Consider the following 24,927-nt stretch of genomic DNA (forward strand, 5'->3'; position numbering starts at 1 on the left):
CGAAGCTATTTTTAAAATGTAAGGAGTAGAAAGTACAGATACTTGCCTGAAAATGTAAGGAGTAGAAGTAAAAAGTCGGCTGAAAAATAAAGTAAAGTATAGATACCCCAAATTTCTACTTAAGTACAGTAACGAAGTATTTGTACTTCGTTACTTGACACCTCTGTAAAAGACTGACTAAGAATGCATTACTTTGCACTTGTATAGAGATAGCATTCAATAAAACCTTGAAGCCTTGAAAACACACAGCTTACTGAAACAAGCTTACTGAACACATAGGGCCTAGCTTACTGAAAAAAAAGTTCTTCTTTCAGATGAAAATAACAACTTGATGTCTAGCATTCAATAAAAAAGGTCACCCAAAATACTAGTTTAGAGCAATTGAAAGAATACAGTAACCAATGTAAACTTGAGGGCTTAATACTGAGAGTACTTTTCCAAAAAAAAAAAAAATTAACAGTGGGAGCCAGCAGCCTGTCATGGAGAAAAAAAAAGCCGGGGCTCTCTCTCGTACGCGCCCTGTGAGGCGCAGCAGTCATTCTATTCTACATCACTCACCGATCAAATAAGGCTTTGACAGCCGCCAAAAAAAAAAGATCAACGCAGAAAAACCCTTGGATTGGTTATATAACGTTGGACAGAATTTTGATCCGTCCATCGCGTATATTCAGCGCACATAAGGTAAAAGTTTTGCAAACGTTTTTTAGAGAAATAAAAACAGGTCGACGAATCGATGTGCATATTTTGCATCGACGTCATCGATGACCTTAACGCGTTGTCCCAGCCCTAATCGAATCGAGTAGTTAGAAATAAAAAGGGTTCACACAAAACAAGGGGAGTCCACCTTTATTTACTATGCCGCCCGCATTTGGAATCAACTTCCAGAAGAGATCAGATGTGCTAAAACACTGGTCACATTTAAATCTAGACTTAAAACTCATCTGTTTAGCTGTGCATTTCTTGAATGAGCACTGTGCAATGTCCGAACTGATTGCACTGTATTTTCACTGTTTTTTTTTTTTTTTTTATGTACAATCATTTTCTGTTTCTGTTTTTAAATTAATTTTAAATAAGTCAATTTTTGAATCATTTTAAAAGTTAAAAAATTTCTTGTTTTATTTTTTTGATATTTTTTTCATGATTATTTTACTTTCTTTTGTAAAGCACTTTGATTTACCATTGTGTACGAAATGTGCTATATAAATAAACTTGCCTTGACTTGCCTTGCCTTATTAGGCAAGTAGCCGTGTAATAAGTGGGATAATGTACGTCCAGCTGTGTACATAATGTACATTATCCCTTACTTAAAGCACATATAAATGCCTTTTTATGCAAGACCATATTTTAGATCCCTAAATCATAACCTAAATTTAACTACCTTACTAACTATAAATAAGCAGTAAACTAGGAGTTCTTTGATGCAAATGTTGTGGCTAACAGTTAGTTAATAGTGAGAATTGGTCCCCAAACTAAGCTGTTTTTATTTGTTTTAATTTGTAATAATTAAATTTTGAATTAAATGTTTGTAGGCCATCAACTTTGTTCCTTCAACAAAAACTCAATATGATTTTTTGATTTTTAAAGAAAATAAGCTCTGTGACAGTGTTAATTTTGACACGAAATTTTAATTTAGTTTTAGTCTTAGTCTTTTGACTATAATTCTTTTTAGTTTTAGTCAAGTTTTAGTCATCTGATTTGTTTTCATTTTAGTCTTATTTTAGTCGACTAAAATTGCTTGGTATTTTAGTCGACTAAAATTGCTTGGTATTTTAGTCGCATAAAATAAGACTAAAATCAATAACAGATTTACTAGACAATTTTTTACAGCTGGTATAGGAAACAAACTTAACCAAAATATATAAAACACAAATTCAACTTTATTTCAACACAACTGTGTCTTTATTTCGATTCAAAAGCTTTTATGCAGCAACAAACACTGTCATGATGTAAACAATAACTAGCTGCCAATTGACCATCAATAAAAGAAACATAAAGTTAGGTCCAGGACCTTAAAGCTTACAGCTGAGCTGAACAATAAGTGCATACATTTAAAGTAAATATTTAATAAGTTGGCAGCTAGGTGGATAAAAAAAAAGTAACAAGATTTTATAAGGTATTCATTTGTCTGTATGTATAATGATAGGATGTGAACATTCATGTTTCACATGACTAATATAGAAATATTTGTGATATTGTCAACAAGTAGAACATTATAAAATATACTAAACATTAGTATTAATCAAATGTATTTATCATGATATTACGTATTAGTATTGTGCTCTCATCTAACTTGAAGAAGGGGCTATTTTACAGTACTTTTCAGTTCGTAATATTTAATGCTACAACATCTACGCACTGCAGTCTTCCAGTTTTGCTTAGCTCAATAAACAAAAGAACATCGTTGTGAAATTACATTTGAGAAAATGTCCGGGTGGCTCGTCAGTAAATGTCTTTTCAAATTGGTTGTGTTCTTGCCACGAATGAGCGCTCCGCGTGCTTTACGCTTTGTTTTGTTTTGTTCGTTGTCAAACGTGAAGTGAGCTGTGGACATTTTGTCGCTCTTTTAGACATCACCTCTTCGAATGCCGTCTTCCCGGGAGCTCATTTAAAAACTGAAAACCTTCGCTTCACGTCTCAATAAGTCAGGCTCGGATTGGTTCTCTTCTCTCATGCAGTCTGTTCCGTTTTGCCGGTTCTTTTGTTGATTCCTCGCATCTCTCCCGTCTGCTGATTTGATTTTCATCACAGTCTATTTTCGTCTCGTCCTTTATTCGTTGACGATAATGTCAATCAATTTAGTCATAGTTTTAGTCTCCATCAGTGCCTTCTATTTTAGTTTTCATTTCGTTTTCGTCCGCAAAAATATATTCGTGACGAAAATAATGACGAAAATATTTAGTCAACGAAATTAACACTGCTATGTGAACAACAAAAGTTTATTATTCTTTCGTGTTTTGTTAATCATAATAATCTTTGTTAATGAACAACTATGAATCTTGAAGCTCATATACAATTGCCAGAAGTAAAAAGTAAAAGTAACCACGGTCATGTGACTTCAGTGTCACCTCCATTAAGCTTCTGACAACTCTTTTGGTCTTTATTTAAAAAGACATTTCCTGAAAGTGTGAGATTCTAGAGCACGATTCTAAACAATCAGGCTGTATGAGTTTTCCTGTTCGTCATGTTGATGTTTAATGTCCCCATCAATCTTTGTAGTCTTATTTAGCGGCTTGCTAGCAACCACCTTTTTCAAGACACATAAAAGCTTTTAAAAAAGTGACAAAGTGGTATTATGGATGTATTTTATGTCATAGCATAAAACATGAAAATATATTAAAGGGGGGTGAAATGCTATTTCATGCATACTGAGTTTTTTTTTACACTGTTAAAGAGCTGGATTCCCATGCTAAACATGGACAAAGTTTCAAAAATTAAGTTGTACGTTTGAAGGAGTATTTTTGTTCCCAAAATACTCCTTCCGGTTTGTCACAAGTTTTGGAAAGTTTTTTTCGAGTATGGGTCTGTGTGACGTTAGATGGAGCGGAATTTCCTTATATGGGTCCTAAGGGCACTTCTCCCGGAAGTGCGCGCGCTCCTGTATAGCAGAGCACTGAGAGCACAGACATTCACTGATCAGAGCGAGTGCGTCGCGAAATGTCACAGAAGTGTGTTTTTGGTTGCCAGGGCAAGACAACCCTGCACAGAACCCTGCCAAAAAAAAAAAAAAAAAAAACGCATTAAGGGACCAGTGGATGGAGTTTATTTTTACAGAGCATCAACGGAGTTGTGCAAGTGTTTGTGTTTGTTCCCTGCATTTCGAAGATGCTTGTTTTACAAACAAGGCCCAGTTTTACGCCGGATTTGCACATCATTTATTTCTTAAGGATAATGCAGTCCCAACGAAAAAGGGTCACGATCGTGTGTTGGAACCGCAGGCGGTGAGTAAAACTGCTTCAAATATCTCTGTGTTGTTAACTTAGCTATCGGCGCGTAAGCACATCAAGTAAACAACATGCGATGTTTTCATCAAACTGCACTTTCCACATGTACAGCTTAAAAAAAAAAAAAAAAAAAAAAAAAAAAAAGACGACATAAAGTGGAACTTAGTCATTTTCCAAAACCGCTAAGCAAATATATACAGTTTCAGTACATACCACATAGAGACGTCGTTGCTGATGCTGCTCTTGTAAAATTTCAGCCTCTGGATCTGATTCTGGATCATAAATATACGCTGAATCTGACTGTTAGCCATGGTTTGTTTTGGATGTTTTTTTCCTCACAGTAATGTCACAGCTTCCAAACGCTCTCAACGCAAAAGCCTACTGGCGCTCGTGATTCTTTAGCTCCGCCCACACGTCAAGCCTCCAGCCGGTCGTGTTTTTCCTGGAAAAATCGGTACAGACTATCTTTCTCTTATGAATATAATAAAACTAAAGACTTTTTGGAGTTATGAAGGATGCAGTACTACTCTATAGGTACTCAAGATTAACAGGATATTGAGTGAAAACGAGCATTTCACCACCCCTTTAACATCTCAGTTACGTTATGTAACCCTCTTTCCCTAAAGGAAGGCACGGAGACGTCACTTTGGTCACTGATGAATTGGGAATCTCGCCAGAGAGACCAATCCACTTTGAGTGTAAACTAAATGAGCCAATGCACATTGGTATGCAATTATTGCAGTGTGAGTATAAGTAGGCAATCAGTGCAGCGCATAATCAGGTTTTTGCTGAGGAGCCGAGCTGGTGACCTGCCCAGCAGTGGTACAGCAGCCCTGGTGAAGGGATGTGATGTAACTTCTCCAAAACATACATACAATCTGATCCAAGACATTTCCTTTCAATTGGTCACTTTCGACGTCACATTGGTAACCAACAAATTGGGAATCCCTACCACTTTTGTCGTCGTAGCACTAACACTGGGTAAATGTAAGTGTATCACATTGTGAAGCCCCATCCTTCCTGAAGGAGGTTTCGGAAGCACTTACATGTATATGAACTGGTGCCGGACATTCTGCCATGTCTGGCTGCCAAGGGCACGGAGGAGCTCAACAGGGCCTACAGTACAGACACTCTGGAGCAATTTTAGGTAAGCCAACACTAAACTGGGGCATCTCAGTGCCTCTACCCGTTTGAGGTGAGAACACAGGAGGCTATAGAATATAGCGAATGTGTTGGGGGTTGCCAAACACGCAGCTCTTGAAATATCTGCCAGGAAGTCAGTGCCCAGAAGGATGCAACACTTCTTGTAGAGTGAGCTCGCAAACTGAGTGGGCATGGCATAACTCCATGGCGCCACTTGCTTGAGTGAGGCTTGAGAGCAGGCTGAGGTGCTGCAGCCGAGCGGATGGGTGGAGGCAGCAGCTGCCTGCTGGGGCAGGATGCATTGGATTGCCTCAGTCTGGTTCTTTTCACCCAAGAACAAAGCTCTCAACTGCATTGCTGAAGAGGTCGGTCTGGGACATAGGGGCATTAAGGAATCAAACTTTGTCGGCATCCCTCATGTTGGCCAGACACAGTCAGAGATGGCGCTCCTGGACCACAAGCGTGGATATCAAAAGACCCAGAGAACTCGTTGTGACCCTCTTCACTCAGATTGCAAGGTCAGTAGCGGTTCTGAGTTCTTTCAGAACCTCCGGATCGTGACCACCTCATGCAGGTCCTTCAGTGCCTGGGCCTGGTGGATCTGCAGTAACGCCATGCCATGTCTTCTCCACAGGCCGCATAAGCACCACCGGTCAGACCAGACTTACATGCTCAGGAGGGAAGGGCCGGTTTGCCCCACCACATGGAAGCGGTACCAGGTCAAAACTGCATCGTTACTGACCACTGCACCGGGGGATCTCCGTAAACCCTTTGGCTGCTCCATCACACAAAGGCTTGGCAGGAGCAGAACGATAACAACGCTTGGCTCAGAAGCGAAAAGCTGATTATGCACTGCACCGGCTGCCTACTTACATTTATACTGTGAACAGTGGCAGTTGGATGCAATAATCGCATGCCAATGTGCATTGCCTCGTTTAGTTTACACTCTCTGACGAGATTCCCAATTTTTTGTTAGTCACCGACGTGACATCGAGAGTGACCAACTGAAAGGGATCTACAAGCCCATTGATGAAACCAAAAGTGTTAAAAGCTAAATTGTTTCCTGGTTTTGGCCTGCAGAAAGCACTCTGCTGAATGTAAAAACACATCAAACTGTTGACAGTCAGTTAAATGTCTGGCAGACTATGTCTTCCTTCATAAGTGGACAGTTTTTGGGCTATAGTAAAATGCATTGTATACCAGACATTACATACTGATAGTCAAAGGTATGGCTACGTGTTTCCTTTACCAATCAGAAGTGAGGAGCTTCCAACAGTACATGTGTTTGTACAGTATGTGTACACACACATACTGTAAACACACACACAATTAAACAAAGGCATACTGCTTTACAGGAAAATACCCAAACCCACCCTCCCTTGCATGCAGTGTTACAGGATAAACAAACTTCATCATGCCTTCCCTCACAATTGCTGCCTCTGATGCCTCGTCTCGCACTCGCACATAGTCACAAAATTCTCCGCAGTTCTTGCCAGCTCTGTTCCTGTCTTCCAGAATATCCCCACACTCTTTAGGCTCATTGTGTGAAGTGGAAGAGATGTGTGGCTTTGCTTTCTGTGCCTCAGAGAGACGTAGAGTCTATATAATATACCCAGGCTCTTCCAGAGGAACATACTGTACAGATGGCCTCCCCACAGGAGCTGGAACATGTCCCCGAAAACACTCGATCAACACTACATGTGTGTGTATTGGATATTCTCATATGTGTGTTAACTGAAACAGACTGCTGTGCGTGTGGATGCGGACATTGTTGGTACCAAATGTCTCTACAGGCAGTGCTTTCTTTATAATTCTTCTTGAGTTTTTACACATCTACACTTCACTCGACACAACAGTATTGACAGCTATTGACAGCTACTTCGTTTATTGTTGCATACTAGCCAATAGATGCCAAAGCAATCTGTGTCATTGAATGAATCATTTGAACAGATTTTTTAATGACACACATTCACTTGTTGTCACCTTCAGGCATATCAGTGAAAGCTACAGTAAAAGAGGCCACATTTGTCTTAGAAAAGGTCCATTGCAACACTATTTAACAATAGACAATGTAAAAGCACAGCTAAAACAGAAGGCAACTTTGCATGACAAATTAAACCGTATGTGAAATCACTATGGGGAAATCTTTCATAATCACGTGAAATTCTCAGGCATTGAAAAGACAAAAATGGTAAATATGGCAATTCGATAAAAAGATGTTTCTTGCCCCCATATCTTTTAATTGCCTTACATTCAATAAACATTCACATGAAGCAACATTTTTTTAAATGCTGCTGTTGACAAGGAAACGCTACTCACAAGGACAGTAAACCTGAAAGCACACATTGTCAGGACCAGCCAAGTGTTCAGCAGTAAGCATTAGAAATCAGTTTAAAAATAACAGAAGTCTCCACAATGATAAAATGTGTGTGTGTGCATGTGAGGGTGTTGGGATTAGACAGAACTTTATATTTAGTCGGGAGGTTTTATTAAGGCCGTGTTCCTCTGCATGCAGATATTTCAGACGGGGTGTTCATTTGAAGTACATACTGCATTTCTCTGTGTGTTTTGCCCTGAGGAATCCTGCTCCTTCTCATCCACTGAGCTTTAATTTGTGTGAGAGATAAGAGTCTGCCCAAGAAAGTGGGAGCTGTGAGGGTGTGTGTGAGCTGCAGATAGTCGTCCAACTCTCCATGTCAAAGCAGCTTTACCGCTCTCAGAATCTTCGAAGCAACCAAATCTTTCCTGCACCAGCCTGAAATCAACAGCAAATGACATTTAACATTAACCAGTCTGTAAAATATTACTTCAAATGGATGCCTGTGCTATAGTGCTGTGGGAGAAGTAGAATTTGATAAGAGCTTTTAAAGCATCTCCAACAATTTGTCCTTGGCACATTTTAATCAGATTCATTTAGTCTGGCAAACATTCCTCACAGATTGCCTGTAGCATTCAGGCAGGAAATTTGCTTTATTAAAAGCCTTTTCCATTGAGGACGGCAACAACTCTGATATCTAATCAAGAATGATGCATTATAGTTTGATATTGTACAGTATCTTTCAGTCGCATCCTTTCGTAGATTTCACAAAGCACAACCTTCTCCACTGACTGCAATATTCTTCCTATTCAGGCTTTTCGAAGAATTGTTTACTGTTAATTGACATACTGCATGTAGCCAGGAGTGTTTTGTTGAATAGGAGGTGTGCACCTCCTGACCCTGAGGTTTCCTCCGTCAGTGTTCTCCAGCTTCTCTGTTAGATGCAGCGATAGTGGAAAGAAAGCACCTGGCAGATCACCAAAAAGAAATCTCATTTTCCAAATGAGCCACCGAAGAACAATTCATTTTTTGTATTGTTTGCGGCACGCCAGCACCCCTGAGCTCCAACAGACAATATAGCTTTGTTTTAATCCAAACATGCGCTCACATAAACACAGATTAATAGCTAATCCATCTCACTTAAATGCTGTAAAGTGGACACTGTGCTAATTAAAGGAATCGTTCATCCAAAAACGAAGTTTGCTGAAAATATGCTTACTCTCAGGCCATCCGAGATGTAGATGAATTTGTTTCCTCATTAGAAACAATATATCACAAGCTCACCAGTGGGACCTCGGCAGTGAATTATTAATCATCTGTGTGCAGCTGATAAAAACATAACAATAAACAAGTACTTCAAGTCTTTGTTTTGGACTAAAATACAGTTGTCTATTCATAAAAGTTAATGAAAAGTTCATCTAATCTGAATCAGGTGAGAAATATGCACAGTTCAAAACAGCCGTCAAAACGCTTTACTTTAAAATATCTTCTGGATCTTCTCAGAATATCTTCTGGAATCACTTTAGGCACGGTTGATGACAGAATTTTTGTGAACTATCCCTTTAGATAATTTCATTTAAATCCTTCCTATTTTCCCTCCATATTTAGTCCTGCACTGCTGCCTGCATGGTTAATGTTTTGCTTCTCTCCGCTCCATGAATTACACAGGATTGAGACCAGAAAAACACAAATCCATACCTCATCCAACATTTAAACCTCACCATATCATCGTCTTCCAGAAAGAAACAGGACTAAATCTCTTGATGTTAAATGTTGTCCATGCAAGCACATGCCAAAGCCTCAAACTACAATCCTTTCATTTTGGCCCAACATAGCGATTGCCTTTTTTCCAAGTTAAGGCATTATGGGTATCTAAGCTTGGCAGCTCAGTTTTATGTGTCCTTTTCACCTGTGGATTTATAAACATATTCAACAATTTCTTTTTTTTACAATTTTGAAAAGACATATAGAGGGAGCCCATGGTGTTTAACAGTTGTTGTATGTTTGGTCGAAGCGGGTTTGGATCGCTGTGTGTGTGTTGTGGTTTTGGACTTTGAGCTTGTGTTTGGTTGTGAGTGTGTAGGCAGGGAGGAAATGCTGACTGGCCGTGGTAAAGTGCTGACCGTAAAAGAGACAGTGCCTGAAATAAGACATGGATCTATAGAGACCAGCACGTATTCAGGGAAGAGAAGGAAACATGTTGATTTATGCATTCAAAGAAACAGTTTTGCTAAAACAAGACAACAGCTACTACTTTCCATTCTATCTTTCTTATTCGATCAACGTCTGCCTTTGCACAAGATCACACATTTACTCATTCTGAACTTTCACACACTTTCCATGACTGTATAATGCTGTCATTGCTTACGATACCGTGTGGAGGTTTGTTTTGTGTAATCTAACCATGAATGATCAGAGCTTCAGGTACATTTTTTTGCATGAGGAAATGCTGGTGCACCACAATCTGGTTTATTTCTCACACATGCTAGTAGACTGTATTGTGAAATGCGTGTCTTTGTCTTTGGGTTTTGTGTAGTTACTGTCAGGCCTACTTTACATACTAATATTGATTCTCCTGAAGCCTGCTTGGCTAGACTGTGGGAGCACTGAGAGAAATGTAAAAATGTTTGATACGCTTGATATCTATGTGCAGTTAATCATATCAACATTTGCTGAAAAAAATTATAGATAATTTAATTGACAAGTAAAGAAGTAAATCATCAAATTGACATTGCAAAATGCAACTTTAGAAGTAAAAATATTGTTGGTTTTATTTGCATATCACTGAACAGAAGTCTACTGAAAAAGTGCAATTTAGCTTACATACTTATTGTGGCAATAATATACTTTAAAAGAATTCACAAACTGAATATCATGTTTTCAGACACCGCAATTGCAATTAAACGCTTTTAATTGAAATTTCAATTTATTTTTTTACCTACAGTACTTATAGTATGTCTGCACAATTAATCGAATTTCTAATCGGGATTACAATTATGGATGCCACAATTACATAATCGTTCAACGCAGCAAATAATTGTTCAAAGCGGCAAATAATAAATAAAAGTCCACTTATGTTATTCTGTACACTTAAGATATGTTTTTTTTCTTTCTACATGTCATCTTAAAGGTTGTTTAAGTTTTAGTATAACATTATAATACCAGTCATATTTTTACTTTTTATAATTTAAAGAAGAAACCAATCTGCTGTATATTTGACATTAGTTAGAGTGTTTTCAGCTTGTTTTCAGTTTACTTATTATCGTGCAGCCCTAACTTACAGTAAGTAAGACTTAAGTGCATTTTTATAATGTCATTTCATAATTATTTATAGTGTCTTTGAAGTATTTGTTATGAACGCACACACAAAACGAGAGATCCAAATCGCAGTATTTTAATGGGGAATCCAAAATCACATCCAAAAACAGGCAAGAAGTCATAACAATAAAATCCGTCCAAAAACAAGAAACATGAAAAACACAAGGGACCACGAGCCGGGTGACAGAAAACAAGGACTCCATGAAACAGATAGAGACAGGCTGGTTTATATGGACAGGTGAAAACGATGAAAGTGGAGACAGCTGAGTGCAATTAACAGGTGTGCAATTAACAGTGATGAATGGGACATAGGCTTGTGGGAAATGTAGTAGGGCTGTCACTTTTGTGAAAAAATCATTTTCGATTTTTTAGACGTAAGTGTTCATTGAATCGATTGTTAAATCGATTTTCCATGTCTAAAAAAAAAGACGTTTCCTTTTTCAACGTCAAATAACGGACGAACGTAAAGAGAGCGCTAAAAAACGCACAAGTCAGCAATATTTCATATTTATTGGCATGAAGTTTCGTGCAGAATAATGAACAGCAACAGGAGTGCAACATTCTCGAAAAAATATATATGCAGAGGGGACGGCCACCATAACAAAAGAAAAACATCACTGCGGGCTTCAACCCGGCTGCATTTATGATTTAGGCAATTCAAAAATCTCCAAGATTATTTTAAATAATGATTCAGTCCATTTCAAACAACTGTTCAAAAAAATGAAACTTTAAATGGACTTGAGAAAAGGCCATGTGTGTTTTTTTTTTTTTTATGGAACGTAACCGACACTTAGGCTAGGCGACACTAGGCAGGCATAATGAAATGTGCAAAAAGGCTATACCCATTACAAACTATTGGACAGGTAACGTTAAACAAGTCAGTCAAAATTTTCGGGGTCCAGAGCAGAGCTTTATTTATTCACTATATGTTCAACTGTTGAGAAGACGCGCTCCGACCGCACTGATGTCCCAGGGACACTCAGGTACAGCTGCGCAAGGTGGGGGTATTACTGCCAATTTTCCACCACAAAAGCCGGTCGCTGTCAGCTTGCAATGGTCCTTTTTTCATAACTCAGAATTTCCTGTAACTAGATGCACGAATGAGGCAAATTCGTGTCTCCCGCACCGCGAGACCTCCAGACGCACGTAAACGCGTCTTTACATTGACATTGAAATCATTTGCGCTAGACGCTCTATTCGCGCTTGGTGTGAACGCAGCATAAGAGGTCGACGTCACTGGCGCGTAAACTTGCCGATTTTCTGTCTAGATTTTGCAAAGCATACTGCACTTTCGGAATTCTTTATTTTCTTTTTCTGCTTGTTTGTGAGTTTTGTTAAATCTATATTTTTTAATTGTTTAACTATTTTAAAAGTAATAGTGTACATATTTGGTTAAAATCGATTCCCTATTTTCATTTTCAAACTTTTTTTGGTAGGTCCGATCGATTGTGCAATCGATTTTCGAACTAAAAGTGACAGCCCTTAAATGTAGTGCCTGCAGTGGGGTGACTATGGGGAAGTGAGACCACTAGTGGACACCCAGGGAAACACAGACCAGACACTATGACAGTATTAAGTGTACTGCTAAATCTACTGTCAAGCATTTATGGTAAACTAAAATATATATTAATGTAATTTCTATTAAAACTCATGTATTTAAATATATATATTTTAATTGGGCATTTGTAATTGATGAAGTAGCAATTTAGTATATTGAAATATTAACTCTAAATGTAATGATGTGTAACACACTAGTATTTTTTGTGTGTTAGTCATTTTTAGATTATTATTACATGGCCTTTCATTTAAATAAAAAATATAAAATAAATATTTATCTTTCGAGACACTTTTTTCACAGGGGACTTTCCCCATCTATCCAGTCTTTGTTATTTTTGTTGGTCCATGTACATTTTTGTCATGGTCATTTGGCTGTTGTATCACACCTAAGTTTTATTTTTTTAAGCATCTCTTGTCACGAGTGCTGATTTTAAGACACTGTGTCAAGTTAAAAGTTGTTCAACCTTTAAAACACTTTTTCACAATTCAGATATTTGCATTCAAATAAAATCTTTTAGACGGAGGGTTTTCTCTGGGAGTACAGGGCTGCTGTTCTCATTAGTATGCATAATGTATGGAAATTAACCTCCATATCCAGGCTGTCTGTGTTCAACAGCCATACTGAATCCTGTCAGGCTCTGACTTGCATTCCTTAGAGAAATTACTTGCTTACTTGAAATGCTGTTTAATAATTCATTTATATCACCCTATTAGAGATTATTAACCATAATGTTATTTGAAGTTAGATACAACCAATTTTTAGTCCCACTTTATATTAAGTATAACTACTGTGTACAACATCAAACAGTAGAATGTACTTATTGTGTTCATATTGTATTGCAAAACATCACAATCATTAATAATGCAACTCCAGTCCATCAAGTTACATGAAGTGAAATGCTGAGTGTTTGTAAGAAACAAATCCATCATTAAGAAGCTTGAAACTGTAAAAATGTAATTGTGAAAACAAAGTAAAAATTTAATATAATCTGAATAAGGAGAGAAATGCACAGATCAAGCACCATTTTCGAGAGAGAACAGTCCTAAACAAATATGTGGGTGGATTTTGATGTGAGAAGACAAGAGGGGATGGACTTTATCACTGGAGGAAATGTTATTATAGATTATGGAGTCATATTTTGGCCATAAGCAATGGTTTAAAGTTAAAATGTAATAATGATCGTTTTATTTCTTACAAACTCACAGCTTTTCACTTCATAAGTCATTAATTGATGGACTAAAATTATGTGTGGATTAGGGCTGCACGATATTGGGAAAAAATGACATTGCGATATTTTATTTTTCTGCGATATATATTGCGATATGAAATCTAATCTAATTTTTTCTTACAAACAAAAATGGGGTGAGCACACTTACATTCTCATTTTAAATGATTTAAACATCAACACCATCGTGTCAATTGGTTAATATGCACGAGGGAGAGAGCGCAAGACGGCGCTAGTGTTGTTTGAAGACGGTGAGCTTGCGGCCGGGGCTCGCTCTCTCTCGCTCTCTCTCTCGCGCTCTCTCTCTCTCTCTCTCTCTCTCTCTCTCTCTCTCGCGGTCTCTCTCTGCCCTGTTAAACTGACAGGACTTAAAAACACATGCAAATGATAAACTTTCACTCTATGATGGTTAAAAGCTGTTTAATTAATCCGCGAATCACATTCATGGATTCGTACAACGCGATATCGATGCCTAAACAACACATCGTGCAGCCCTAGTGTGGATTGCTGTGTTTTTATCAGCTGTTTTTTCTGACAGCACCCATTCACTGCAGAGGAGCCATTGGTGAGCAGGTGATGTCATTTGTGACTCTCTAAATGTGTTTCAATGCAGCAACAAACTCATCTACATATAGAATGGATTGTCAGTTAATTGTCATTTTTTAGAAAACTATTCATTTAATATGTGAAATTAGGAAACACAGTATTGCTCTTTTATCTCTCCAAGTTCAAAATGAACTACATGCAGCACAACAGAATGTAAGAGGAAGCAAAACGTATGGTTTTATTGGCTTCTGCATCCATTTTTACAATGTCTGTTCAATGATGTTGTCTGCCACAATAATTTATTTCATGTGTGAGCTTTTCTCAGCAAATTTGATACATTTTTGTGCACATAATGTAATTAATTTGATTAAAATGTATAATCGATTGGCATCCCACATGTTTTCAATTTGAAAATATCTGCTGCTTCTGGATAAAAAGGTCTGTTTGTGTCTGTGGCGAGTGGGGCGGGGCCGAGAGGCGTGGGAACGAGGAGTGAGGCCAGGTGTAGTGATTGGAGATGAGCTACACCTGAGCCCCACCCCTCGTTCCCACGCCTCTCGGCCCCGCCCCACTCGCCACAGTGTCTTTTAGTTGTACAAGTGTGTTATGCAAGCGCATTTGTATGTTTGTTGGCCTTGAGCAGGGGAACTGAATGAAAGAAGTGTTAAAACATGTACACCTGTGAGGAGATTGTAGAGGAAGGATTATGTTGTCAGACATGCACATTATGCATCGCAGCTTACAGAACGACTTAACATTTATGAAACAATATAAAAAACCTTGGATCACAGCCACTCTCTAAATATCATAGACGGTGTTAAGTAAGAGCACACTGACAAGAGATGATTATTTCAACATGTTTGTAGCAGAGAACAGAAGACATCCTAACATGGTTTTATTATATTTTCTTTTTTTTTCCGTAGATCCTGAAGATTATCAGCCACCGATATGGAAATCCTACTGTAAGTGTTTTAATTTATTTTTTTCAACATTATACATGCACTGATTGACATCATATGAATGACTTCACACTATACTGGCAGAATAGGCTCGATTAAAGAACTGCAATAACAACTACAATGCAAACATCCCACCATTCAACTCATTTTCCCTCGCATTCACTCCCACTGTGCAGTATTTTTAGAGCAGGCCCCGTCCTTGTCATTCTGGTGGACGTTGTCCAGAACCCACTGCTTGTTCTGAGCTTTTCTGACAAAAACTTGGCATCGCTGTCAGATGCCTTCCTGCTCCCTGGGAGGAAAAATCTGAGTAGTGTTTCCAGACTCTATCTGTGCTCGGACTGAGGCCACCAATTACTGCTCTCCATGATGAGCAGCTTTTAATGAAGTCATCAAGAGAAGGTCACGTCCATGTCGAGCTGAAGTATCCCTGCACATCTGCTGCTGTTTTTGAGCCGACATTGATCATTTCACTAGTGCTGCTCTCATCACAATAATCTAAATGCCAGTATCTATTTCAGAAATAATCAGTTGCGATTGATAATATACTGCAAAGTCCTCTAGTCAGTATTCTTCCATAATATACTATTGTTCTACTTTAATACATTTTGTAAATACAAATCTTATTATCAGCAATACAATTTGGGTAAAATGTTTAATTAAAAAAGTTTAAGTGGATAGATTAACACACCCTCCTAGGTGTATTTGTCTTTCTTTATTCTGACGAATACAGTCAGAGTTATATTTAAAAATGTCCTGGCACTTTTAAGCTTTGTAATGGCCATGAGTGGTCATCAAGATGTTGGAGCAAAATAAAGTGCATCCAAGTTTTAAATATTGATAGTTTTCTAAAAGAAGGCCTTTATTACTCTCCGGAGCCTTGTGGAGCACTTTTAATGATGGATGGATGCACTTTATTTTGCTTCAAAATCTTGAACCCCATACCTAACTTTTATAAAGCTTGGAAGAGCCAGGACATTCTTTTTTATATAACTCAGATTGTATTCGTCTGAATAAAGAAAGTTATATACACATAGATTGGCTTGAGGGTGAGTAAATCATGGGGTAATTTTCATTTTTGGGTGAACTATCCCTTTAGCATAAATTCAAGATTTTCTTGATTTTCTTTAAATATTTTCCTTAAACCTTGAATGCAATAAATCATCATACATTTAAAAATATATTTTTCAATGTAAAATTTATATAGTAAATTAAAAAATATATATATTTTAAAAAGCCTCTCTAATGATGTCATTTTAGATTTTAAGGTTTTTGTTCCTGCATGTTTGTTGCACCATATGACTTTGCTTTGGTGGAAAAAAAAAACATAATAAGCATTGAAGCAGTTTTGTTATAATATATACTGTATATATTTTTCCCTAAGAAATAATAATAACAGATTGGTTTTTTTTAAATTATTTTATTTTTGTAATGAGGCTTTTTTCTTCACTGTTATCAGGACAGTGGTATCACCATGAAAAAAAAACAAACAAACAAAAAAAAAGTTGTAATTATTATTATTTATTTATTTATTTTTTACTGTACGTCTCTGCACCCCAATAATAACAAAAATTGAAAAGTATTTTTGTTCAGAATTTTAATACGTTTCTCATTAAAGAGAAAATGCTTGAAGGGGCATTTACACAGACTGTTTAATGTTGCTCAGAGGTGGCTTAAAACTTACTTTGATACTTGGGGCTGAAGTAAGTCTGAGCTGGCATAATTTAGTCTAGCTTTTATGCAGCATTGTGCTTTAACACTGAATTTTTAGCAGGCACCGAGCAGCCTTAACTTAGCTGTTCAGGTATAAATTGCTTTTAACTGACTGCAAATTTACCTTGCCTGTGCAATCTGATTATTCAGGAGAGGATAACCTGAGGAATTCCTGGTATTAACCTCCATTCTCTGTGCTACATTTTCAAACAAACAGGCACAATCAAAACATCTGAGCTTATACCCCCTGAGCTGAAGACTGGAACTTCATGTACGCCATTCCCATACCGACCAGCTGTTGGTGTTGATTTATCTGTTTGCCTCTTGCACAGTGTTCATTTTTCAATAGCTTTACCAATATTACCCAATCCACTTTTATAATGCGTTGTAGCTTAGTCTGACAGCAAGTGTGAGTGGGTGTGTGTCCTCAAGCTCAGTCCTTATGGATTAATGTCTAACAGAGAATGCTGTTTGAACATGCTGTATATATATACAGTATCCTATCCTACCACAGCAAGAAAAAAAAAAAAACACACTACATATATTTATATATATACTTTTTTTTTCATTAGTGTACCAGCTACAGCAGGAAGCACCAAGACCAAAGAGGATCACATGTCCTCAGGAGGTAAGTACAGAAAATGTGTGTAAAAACTCCCAAGGTTTATCAAACATGACTCATATTGATTCAATTCAATCTGCATAGCTTTTACTAAACACTGGAGCAGATGACAAATTCTTGAGTGATTTGTGTTGAAAAGTGTCTCTTCTCTCTCTTACCTTGTTCTCTGTGACTTGCAGATGGAAAGCAGACCTAAATACTATGGAAGAGAGTAAGTGTTTAACTTTATTGGTGGTGTTTTGGAAGCAAAGCAGCATCACTATTCCTCATATTACTTCTGGTATCCAGCTTTTTATTTTTTACCCCCTCTCTTCAAGAATGTGTGCCAAATTTAGTGACTTTATTATTTAAGACTCTTATGAGGGGTGGTGCATATTGATTTTGTGTAGTGATGCGTGAGGGTGCAAATATGAAATAGCATGAGGGAGAGAGCAAAATAGTGATTTATGTTGTGTCAGTAGAGTAAGAATGTGTGTGTGTGTATGTATGTGTGTGATTATATAAGCATGAGAGAAAGTCTGTGTGTGTGTGTGTGTGTGTGTGTACGATAATGACGGTGTCTGTGTACAGGTTCCATGGTCTGATTTCCAGAGAGCGTGCAGATGAACTGCTTGCTGGGACAGAAGGTGCTTACCTCATCAGAGAGAGTCAGAGACAACCAGGAACATATACACTTGCTTTGAGGTACACGCCATCTATTCTTCTTCTCCTTTTCTCTGTATGTTCATGCAACCATTCATCTGTCCATCTATCGGTTTCTTTTTATTTGATATTTTACTTTACATTTTTACAATTCTTTATATTATTACTTTTCAAAAGTTTGGGGTCGCAAAGCTCACCAAGACTACGTTTATATGATCAGAAATACAGTAAATCAATACCACTGCGAAATAAAATTACTATTTAAATAATTATCTATTTTTATTTTGAAATGTAATTTATTCCTGTCCAGGCTGAATTTTCAGCAGCCATTGCTCCAGTCTTCAGTGATCCTTCAGAAATCATTCTAATATGTTGATTTGATGCTCAAGAAATGTTTCTTATTGTTATCACAGTTGAAAAAAATTGTGCTGAATAATATTTTGGTGGAAAGTCTGATATATTTTTATTTTATAATTCTTTAATGAATAGAATGTTCAAAAGAACAACGATCATTTGAAATATGAGTCTTTTGTAACAATGTAAACATATTTTACTGTCACTTTTGATCATTTCAATACATACAAAAAGTCTTAATTTCCTTAAAACAATATTATATTATATATACATTTTATATAAAAATTTTTACAATGTAAAATAAAACATAGTAATATAATATGCAATACTGCTTGTCTGTCTCTCAGATTTGGTGGTCAGACTTTGAACTACCGACTCTTCTATGATGGAAGGCACTTTGTGGGAGAGAAACATTTCGAGTCAGTTCATGATCTGGTTACAGACGGCCTCATTACTCTCTATATTGAGACAAAGGCAGCAGAATACATCGCCAAGATGACCACAAACCCTATCTACCAGCATTTGGGCTACACCTCTTTCCTGAGAGACAAAATCACTCACAGACTCAACCGGACCCGCTCTGAGGCCAAAAAAGTTACTTTCAAGCAGGATGAAAAGGTGAGGTGCTTACCGCTTCATATATAGATGATAATGTTCTTAACCTGTTACTAGGTTACAACCTACAGTGTCAGTGATGTATGATCACTGACTTAAAGATATACTGCATAATCAATAGACATTCTAATTAAGCCATGGTCACTTATGCTAAATAATGGTGATAAAACAATTTGTGACAGTTTTTGTTGAAATAAGTCATAAAAATGTTTAGTTTTTTTGTGGAGTCCCTCAGGGCTACGTTTTATGACCTTTGTTTCTTTTTTGTTGTATATATTGTAGGCTAATTGGGAAACTTGGGATACATTTGGTAGTTTTTTTATGATGTTATTGCTCCTTTTAGCACTAACTAACAGTAATGCTGTAAATTCAGTTTTAGTTCCTTTATTTTAGCCATATTTGGTATTTGGGTTTATGATATACAAGCAGAATTCAATGAGAGAGTTCATCTTAAATGCTATGACATTTCTGTCTCTTTGCACAGTGAAACCAAGACATAGCCATCGGCACTGCATCATTATGTGCCCATACTGTAAATGTTATTGAGGTTTTCTTGCTAATAGTAAACACAAGCAACCCGTCCATTCATGTAGGTTTATATATTTATTTATTATTATTTATTTATATATTATTCACATAAAAGAAAGATTTCTTTGTGTGCTTTTTTGTTAGATTAGAAGAGTGTGAGAGTGTTTCAGTATCACGATGTGCATCTTCGATAAAAGATAATGCCATGAATTTGTTGTCTCCTGTATTATCAGACACACTGTCTGGTTCACTGACGGGAGAGTTTGATCAAATCCGTCAGGTCCACCGTTACCTCTTTATGAATTCTGTTGCCTCACTCTTGAGGTGAAATGGCTCATAAGCGATAATAAACATAAGCGATCATCAAACATTTGTGAGTTAGTCAAAGGAAGTGTAGTTTGTTTATCTCCCAGAATCTTGTTTACATAGGGCATATTTGTTTTTGTTGCAGACAGAGAATGTTTAATGCGATGACTAATGATTTGAATGAATATAAATTAATTCTAAAAGAAACTTTTTTTCATCTTAAGGGTTTGTTCAGTGTCCACTAGGGGGCAGTCTCAACAAACTGTGAATATGGATTTGTAAATATACTTCAAAAGATCTGCTTTCTTTGCAGCCCAGTATTTGTTTACACTTTACCAGATTTTCTTTCTCTTATGTCTCACACACTGTGATGCAAGTTTATTGTAGAAAGAACACCAATTAAAACCTTAAGCTTTTTTCTGAGTCAACCCTGCTACAAACAATACTTGCAATTGAAAATGTAAAAGCCGTAAAATTTACAACGTAAAAAGATCATCGACATAACATTTTGATTGTATGTTTATTCTGAATATCGACATTCATTCTTTTTTGTGTGCCTTTAGAAATTTAAATCATCAGAAATCCAAAATTTTCACATTCTTTAATCTGGTCTCACAGCACACATAATGTTCTGGAACATTTCCCGCAGCCTAATCCAGAAAACATTTTTGTCATCTGGCACAATGAAGATAAAATGACAAAACTAAAATTCACAATCTCAGTGAATCTGCCATTTAGGTATTCTCTGACTGTAATGCTGTGATTTATGATAATATCTGTGCAGTTATAATTTTAATATTGGCTGATATATATTGGTACTTTGTTACAGTGTGGCTGCAATTCTTGCACACTTACTAGAATCAACACACTATAAACATCTTTATCAGAGTTATTTTAGTATTATTTATTTACTATTGTAGTATTTATTAATATTTGTATAGTTTACATTTTAGTTTAAGTTTTAGCAATTTTGTTATGTTTCTGTTTCTTTTCATTTTAGTTTTAGTTATTTTAGTACTTCAACTTATTTTCAGTAATTTATTTAGTGTTTCATTATTTATTTATTTATATATATTTTTTAAGTATGACAAACAATTTTGAATAGTTTTAGGTTTTGTTATAGTTAACAATCAACTCTGGTCTTTATAACCTACTTTTGTGTTTTAAAGGGGTCATATGACGTTGCTAAAAAGAACATTATTTTTTGTATTTGGTGTCATAAGTTACGTGTCATTACGAGTTTTGGACTCGTAATCCAAAGGTTGTGAGTTCCAGGAATTGTGGGTGATGGGAGAGAATGTACAGCGCTCTCTCCACCTTCAATACCACGACTGAGGTGCCCTTGATCAAGGCACTGAACCCCCAACTGCTCCCCGGGCGCCGCAGCATAAATGGCTGCCCACTGCTCTGGGTGTGTGTTCATGGGGTGTGTATGTGTGTGTGTGTGCACTTTGGATAGGTTAAATGCAGACACGTATTCCTGTATGTCACAACAATTTCACTTTCATGACTTTAAGGTAAAAAAAAAACATTATTTTCCACATACTGTACATTATTGTTTCTCTAATTTTCTCCGCCTTTCTGAAACGTGTCGATTTTCAAAAAGCTCATCGTTCTGAGAAGCGAGGTGTGTGATGATTGGCCAGCTATCCAGTGTGATGTGATTGGCCCAATACCTCAAGCGTGTGATGCAAAGTTACGCCCCCCCACCATACCGTGATGCCGGCGCGACCAGACAAAAAACATTAAAACCAATTATAAATGAGGCATTTGTAGCATCCAGTTGGGACATAATTACTGATTATAATGACTTATACTGTCTTTTTACATGAAGCGTTGCGTATCACGCCGTGTTAACATAAAACCTGCATAGCCAGTGTAGCAGAAATGAGTCGAACCAGACAAATTAAAGAGTCTATCAGAGCTGTGTGCATTGAAACATGAGCTGAATTCCTCAGGAAGTCATAAATCAGTTCTAGTGCCACAAGAACCAAGCAAGATAACCAACCAACCAACTTGTTCACCCAACAGCTTTCAACATTAACACCACTAGAGCAATTATTTACAATTTCAATTCGAAGAAGAGATTGTCAAATTTGTTGTTCATAATTGAAATGCAACGCTGGACATCACATGGAAACCCATGAGAGTACTGCACAAGTCCCATTGACCCCCCCCCCACACCTAGCAGAACCAGACTGAAATTCCTAAGGGGGAAGGGCTTTAAACCTCTGTCTTCACAGAACATCCCTTTGCCAGAGAATGGCAAAGAAACTGCTTTTTGTACATATATATGGACCAGAATGAACTCAAAAAAGACTTATAAATGAATCATTCCATTGCTTAACTCCATATTCATTTATGTGTAACCCACACATTTGACTATCATGTATAATCACTTATTGTGTATGTCTTTTGATAACTATAGGATACATAGTCATGTCTAGTATTGATATAATCGAATTTTCTTGCTTGATATTGTCCTGACAATCATTTATTTGTAAAATATATCATAATCGTGTTATAGGATTCATTTCCAAAATTAGACCCTGTGAGGCAGGAACCACATGCTTGGTAAGATAAACAAATTATTTATGATACCCCCGAGCCAAGACCATATCTGATTGGTCAAGGCAACATTTGAGGTGTGGCCAACAGGGAAGTTTAAATACTTTGGACACCATGAAATTTTGCTTTTAGTCCCTAGCTGCTGCTATTAGCCATGTCGGCTTTTAGTTCTAGCATTGCTCGTGCTATCAGTCATCCCAGTTTCTAGTCTCTAGCTATGCTTCGGCTAGCTTGTAGCATCTAGCCATGCAGTTAGTCATCATTGTTCTTTGAGCGCGGTTCCAGCGTGCCTGCCTGCTGCTACTATGCCACGATGAGAAGGAACACAACCTAGTCTCTCAAACTTTATTTCTTTTCTTTTCCGTTTGAGAGTTTCGTGTTCTGAGTTAAGTTTTGTAAAGTCCGTTGAAACTTCAACCAGCGAACACGACTCTGCACTTTCAGCCAACGTCCAACAACCACGGGCTTCCCAAGACGTCGCTTCAGAGACTGAACTTCCAGCCAATCAACGACCTCGGGATAGCCCTTTCACCGAGGCTCCTTCTTCACAGGAGATGCAAGTAACTTTACCTCCAGACTGTGACCTTTACTGGTGTATCTAATATAATTTTAACCTCATTGAGGAACTCAATGCGAGCGCTAATTACGTGATTGATGGTTGTTCATGTCTATGCAATTTAACGTATTGCTGTAAACTTGGGATTCCATATTTCCATTCTCTTAAACTCATCTTTTCCTAACTTTCGATCTTCCTGCAACTTGTGTGAATGTGTGAGTGCGTGCGTTTATGTGTTAGATTAGTTTATATGTCTTAGATTTATCTAATAAAGCCTTATTCATATTGAAAAGAGAAGTATCTTGTGTTTTGTGCTTACAAGTTAATGTCTTAAACTGCCGATCTTGTTACTGTGCTAATTGATAGTGTTTTCACTATAGTTTGGATATTAGTATCCAGCGCAGATTTGATGTTAAACGGCTCGTTCAGTGAATCGCAGTGATCAGCCGTGAAACAGTGTTTCTGTTCAAATTCCCTTTAAATTATTAAATGATTCCCTTTGAGCTAAATTGACCTGTTTCCCTTACACCAGGTTGTTTTTCTTCCTCTTCAGCATTCTTTCTTTTTCACTCATCAGAGCTCCAATATTCTTTCATGATCTTTTTTTTTTTATTATTGATCTGCATTTGTAATCGGAGAAACGACAAACAACAAGCACTACTCTACACTGCTCAAAACTCATGTTTGAATCATGAGTGGCAAATTCTTTAAATACAAAAACGTACTTACAGGCTGTGAGTCAGAAGCGCCAGACTGTCTTTATAGAACAGCCTTTCTGCATTTATTTGACCAGAATACAGAAGAAATAAAATAGTAACATTACCATTTGAAATAATGGTTTCTAATATGATTCTAATATGCTGATAACTATCAATGTTGGAAGCAGTTGTGCTTCTTATATGTATTAGGGCTGTGGCATATGTCTAGACATTTTGTTTGACATCTTTACTTGGTGATTATTTTGACCTATGTCTGTTCTAGAGACATGTTACAGCTTTTTGATAAAGCTCTCATTGCTTTGCTTTTGGAAATATGTTTCAAATTTATACTGAATGCATTTATGACTGTGAAGCATGTCTTTGTTTGTCAAAATCTTGATTAAAATCGAAATCGCAAAATTTATCAAGAAATCGTGATAGGTTTTTTTTTTGTTGTCCATATCGCACAGGCCTCTATATATATATTTGTTTTTGGAAGCTGTGATGAATATACTTAAAGAGAACAGTGTTTATTTTGAAAGAAATCTTTGTAACAATATAAGTCTTTATTTTCACATTTTGTCAATTTATAATATATCCTTGCTGAATAAAAGCATTCATTTTTTTAAAAGAAAAAAAAAGAAAAAAACAACAACTTTTGACGTTTATTGTTGCACAAGATTTCTATTTTGAATAAATGCTGTTCTTTTTTACATTTTATTCATCAAAGAATCCCATTATTTTAAATTGCAATAATATTTTACAATATGACTGTTTTTTTTCTGTATTTCTGATCAAATAAATGCAGCTGTGGTGAGCAGAAGAGACTTTCGATTTTGATTCACAGTACTTGAGTGTCTGAGCATTTGCTGGTCACATTTAGGGAGCAGAAATGGGAAGTGTCTTTTAATGACGGCAGTCTTCTTGTGTGTTCGTCTGAATGAAACATTCACCTTACCTGTCTGGTTACCTGCATAGCTCAGAGTTCAAGTGCCTGTCGTCCTCTAATAAGACTTATCGCTTGAGTGTTCTGCTGGCCTGACAAGATCCATCTAAAACCACTCACTGCTGATGAATCAGAGTTATTAGAATTAGTGCTTTGCAGTGATTTATCATTGTTGTTTACATTATATTCCAGCAGTGCAGCTTTTAAGATGAAGGATTGGAATTATCCGTTTTTTAACTTTCTTGCAGTTGTATTGTTTATAAGTCATAATAATGTCTCTTCCAGTCAAGTTCTCTGTTTGGCCAGTTTGACAAAGTGCAATTTTTGTACTTGAATGTCCTTAAATGTCCTGCTGTGCTGACAGTATTTTAA

At 36.9% G+C, this 24,927-nt stretch overlaps 1 protein-coding gene across 1 annotated transcript in view; it reads left to right on the plus strand.

Annotated features, from left to right (window-relative positions):
* The window catches only part of LOC113060180 (beta-chimaerin), a 56,324-nt gene that overhangs the window by 15,850 nt on the left and 15,547 nt on the right, over positions 1-24,927 (plus strand). Inside the window, exons 2-6 of the mRNA XM_026229068.1 lie at positions 14,972-15,010; positions 17,293-17,348; positions 17,522-17,553; positions 17,913-18,026; positions 18,686-18,956. Of these exons, the coding sequence (XP_026084853.1) occupies positions 14,972-15,010; positions 17,293-17,348; positions 17,522-17,553; positions 17,913-18,026; positions 18,686-18,956 (512 nt within the window). The remainder of the gene's footprint in view (positions 1-14,971; positions 15,011-17,292; positions 17,349-17,521; positions 17,554-17,912; positions 18,027-18,685; positions 18,957-24,927) is intronic.

This window comes from Carassius auratus, chromosome 41 (genome assembly GCF_003368295.1).
Source record: "Carassius auratus strain Wakin chromosome 41, ASM336829v1, whole genome shotgun sequence".
Lineage (NCBI taxonomy): Eukaryota > Metazoa > Chordata > Actinopteri > Cypriniformes > Cyprinidae > Carassius > Carassius auratus.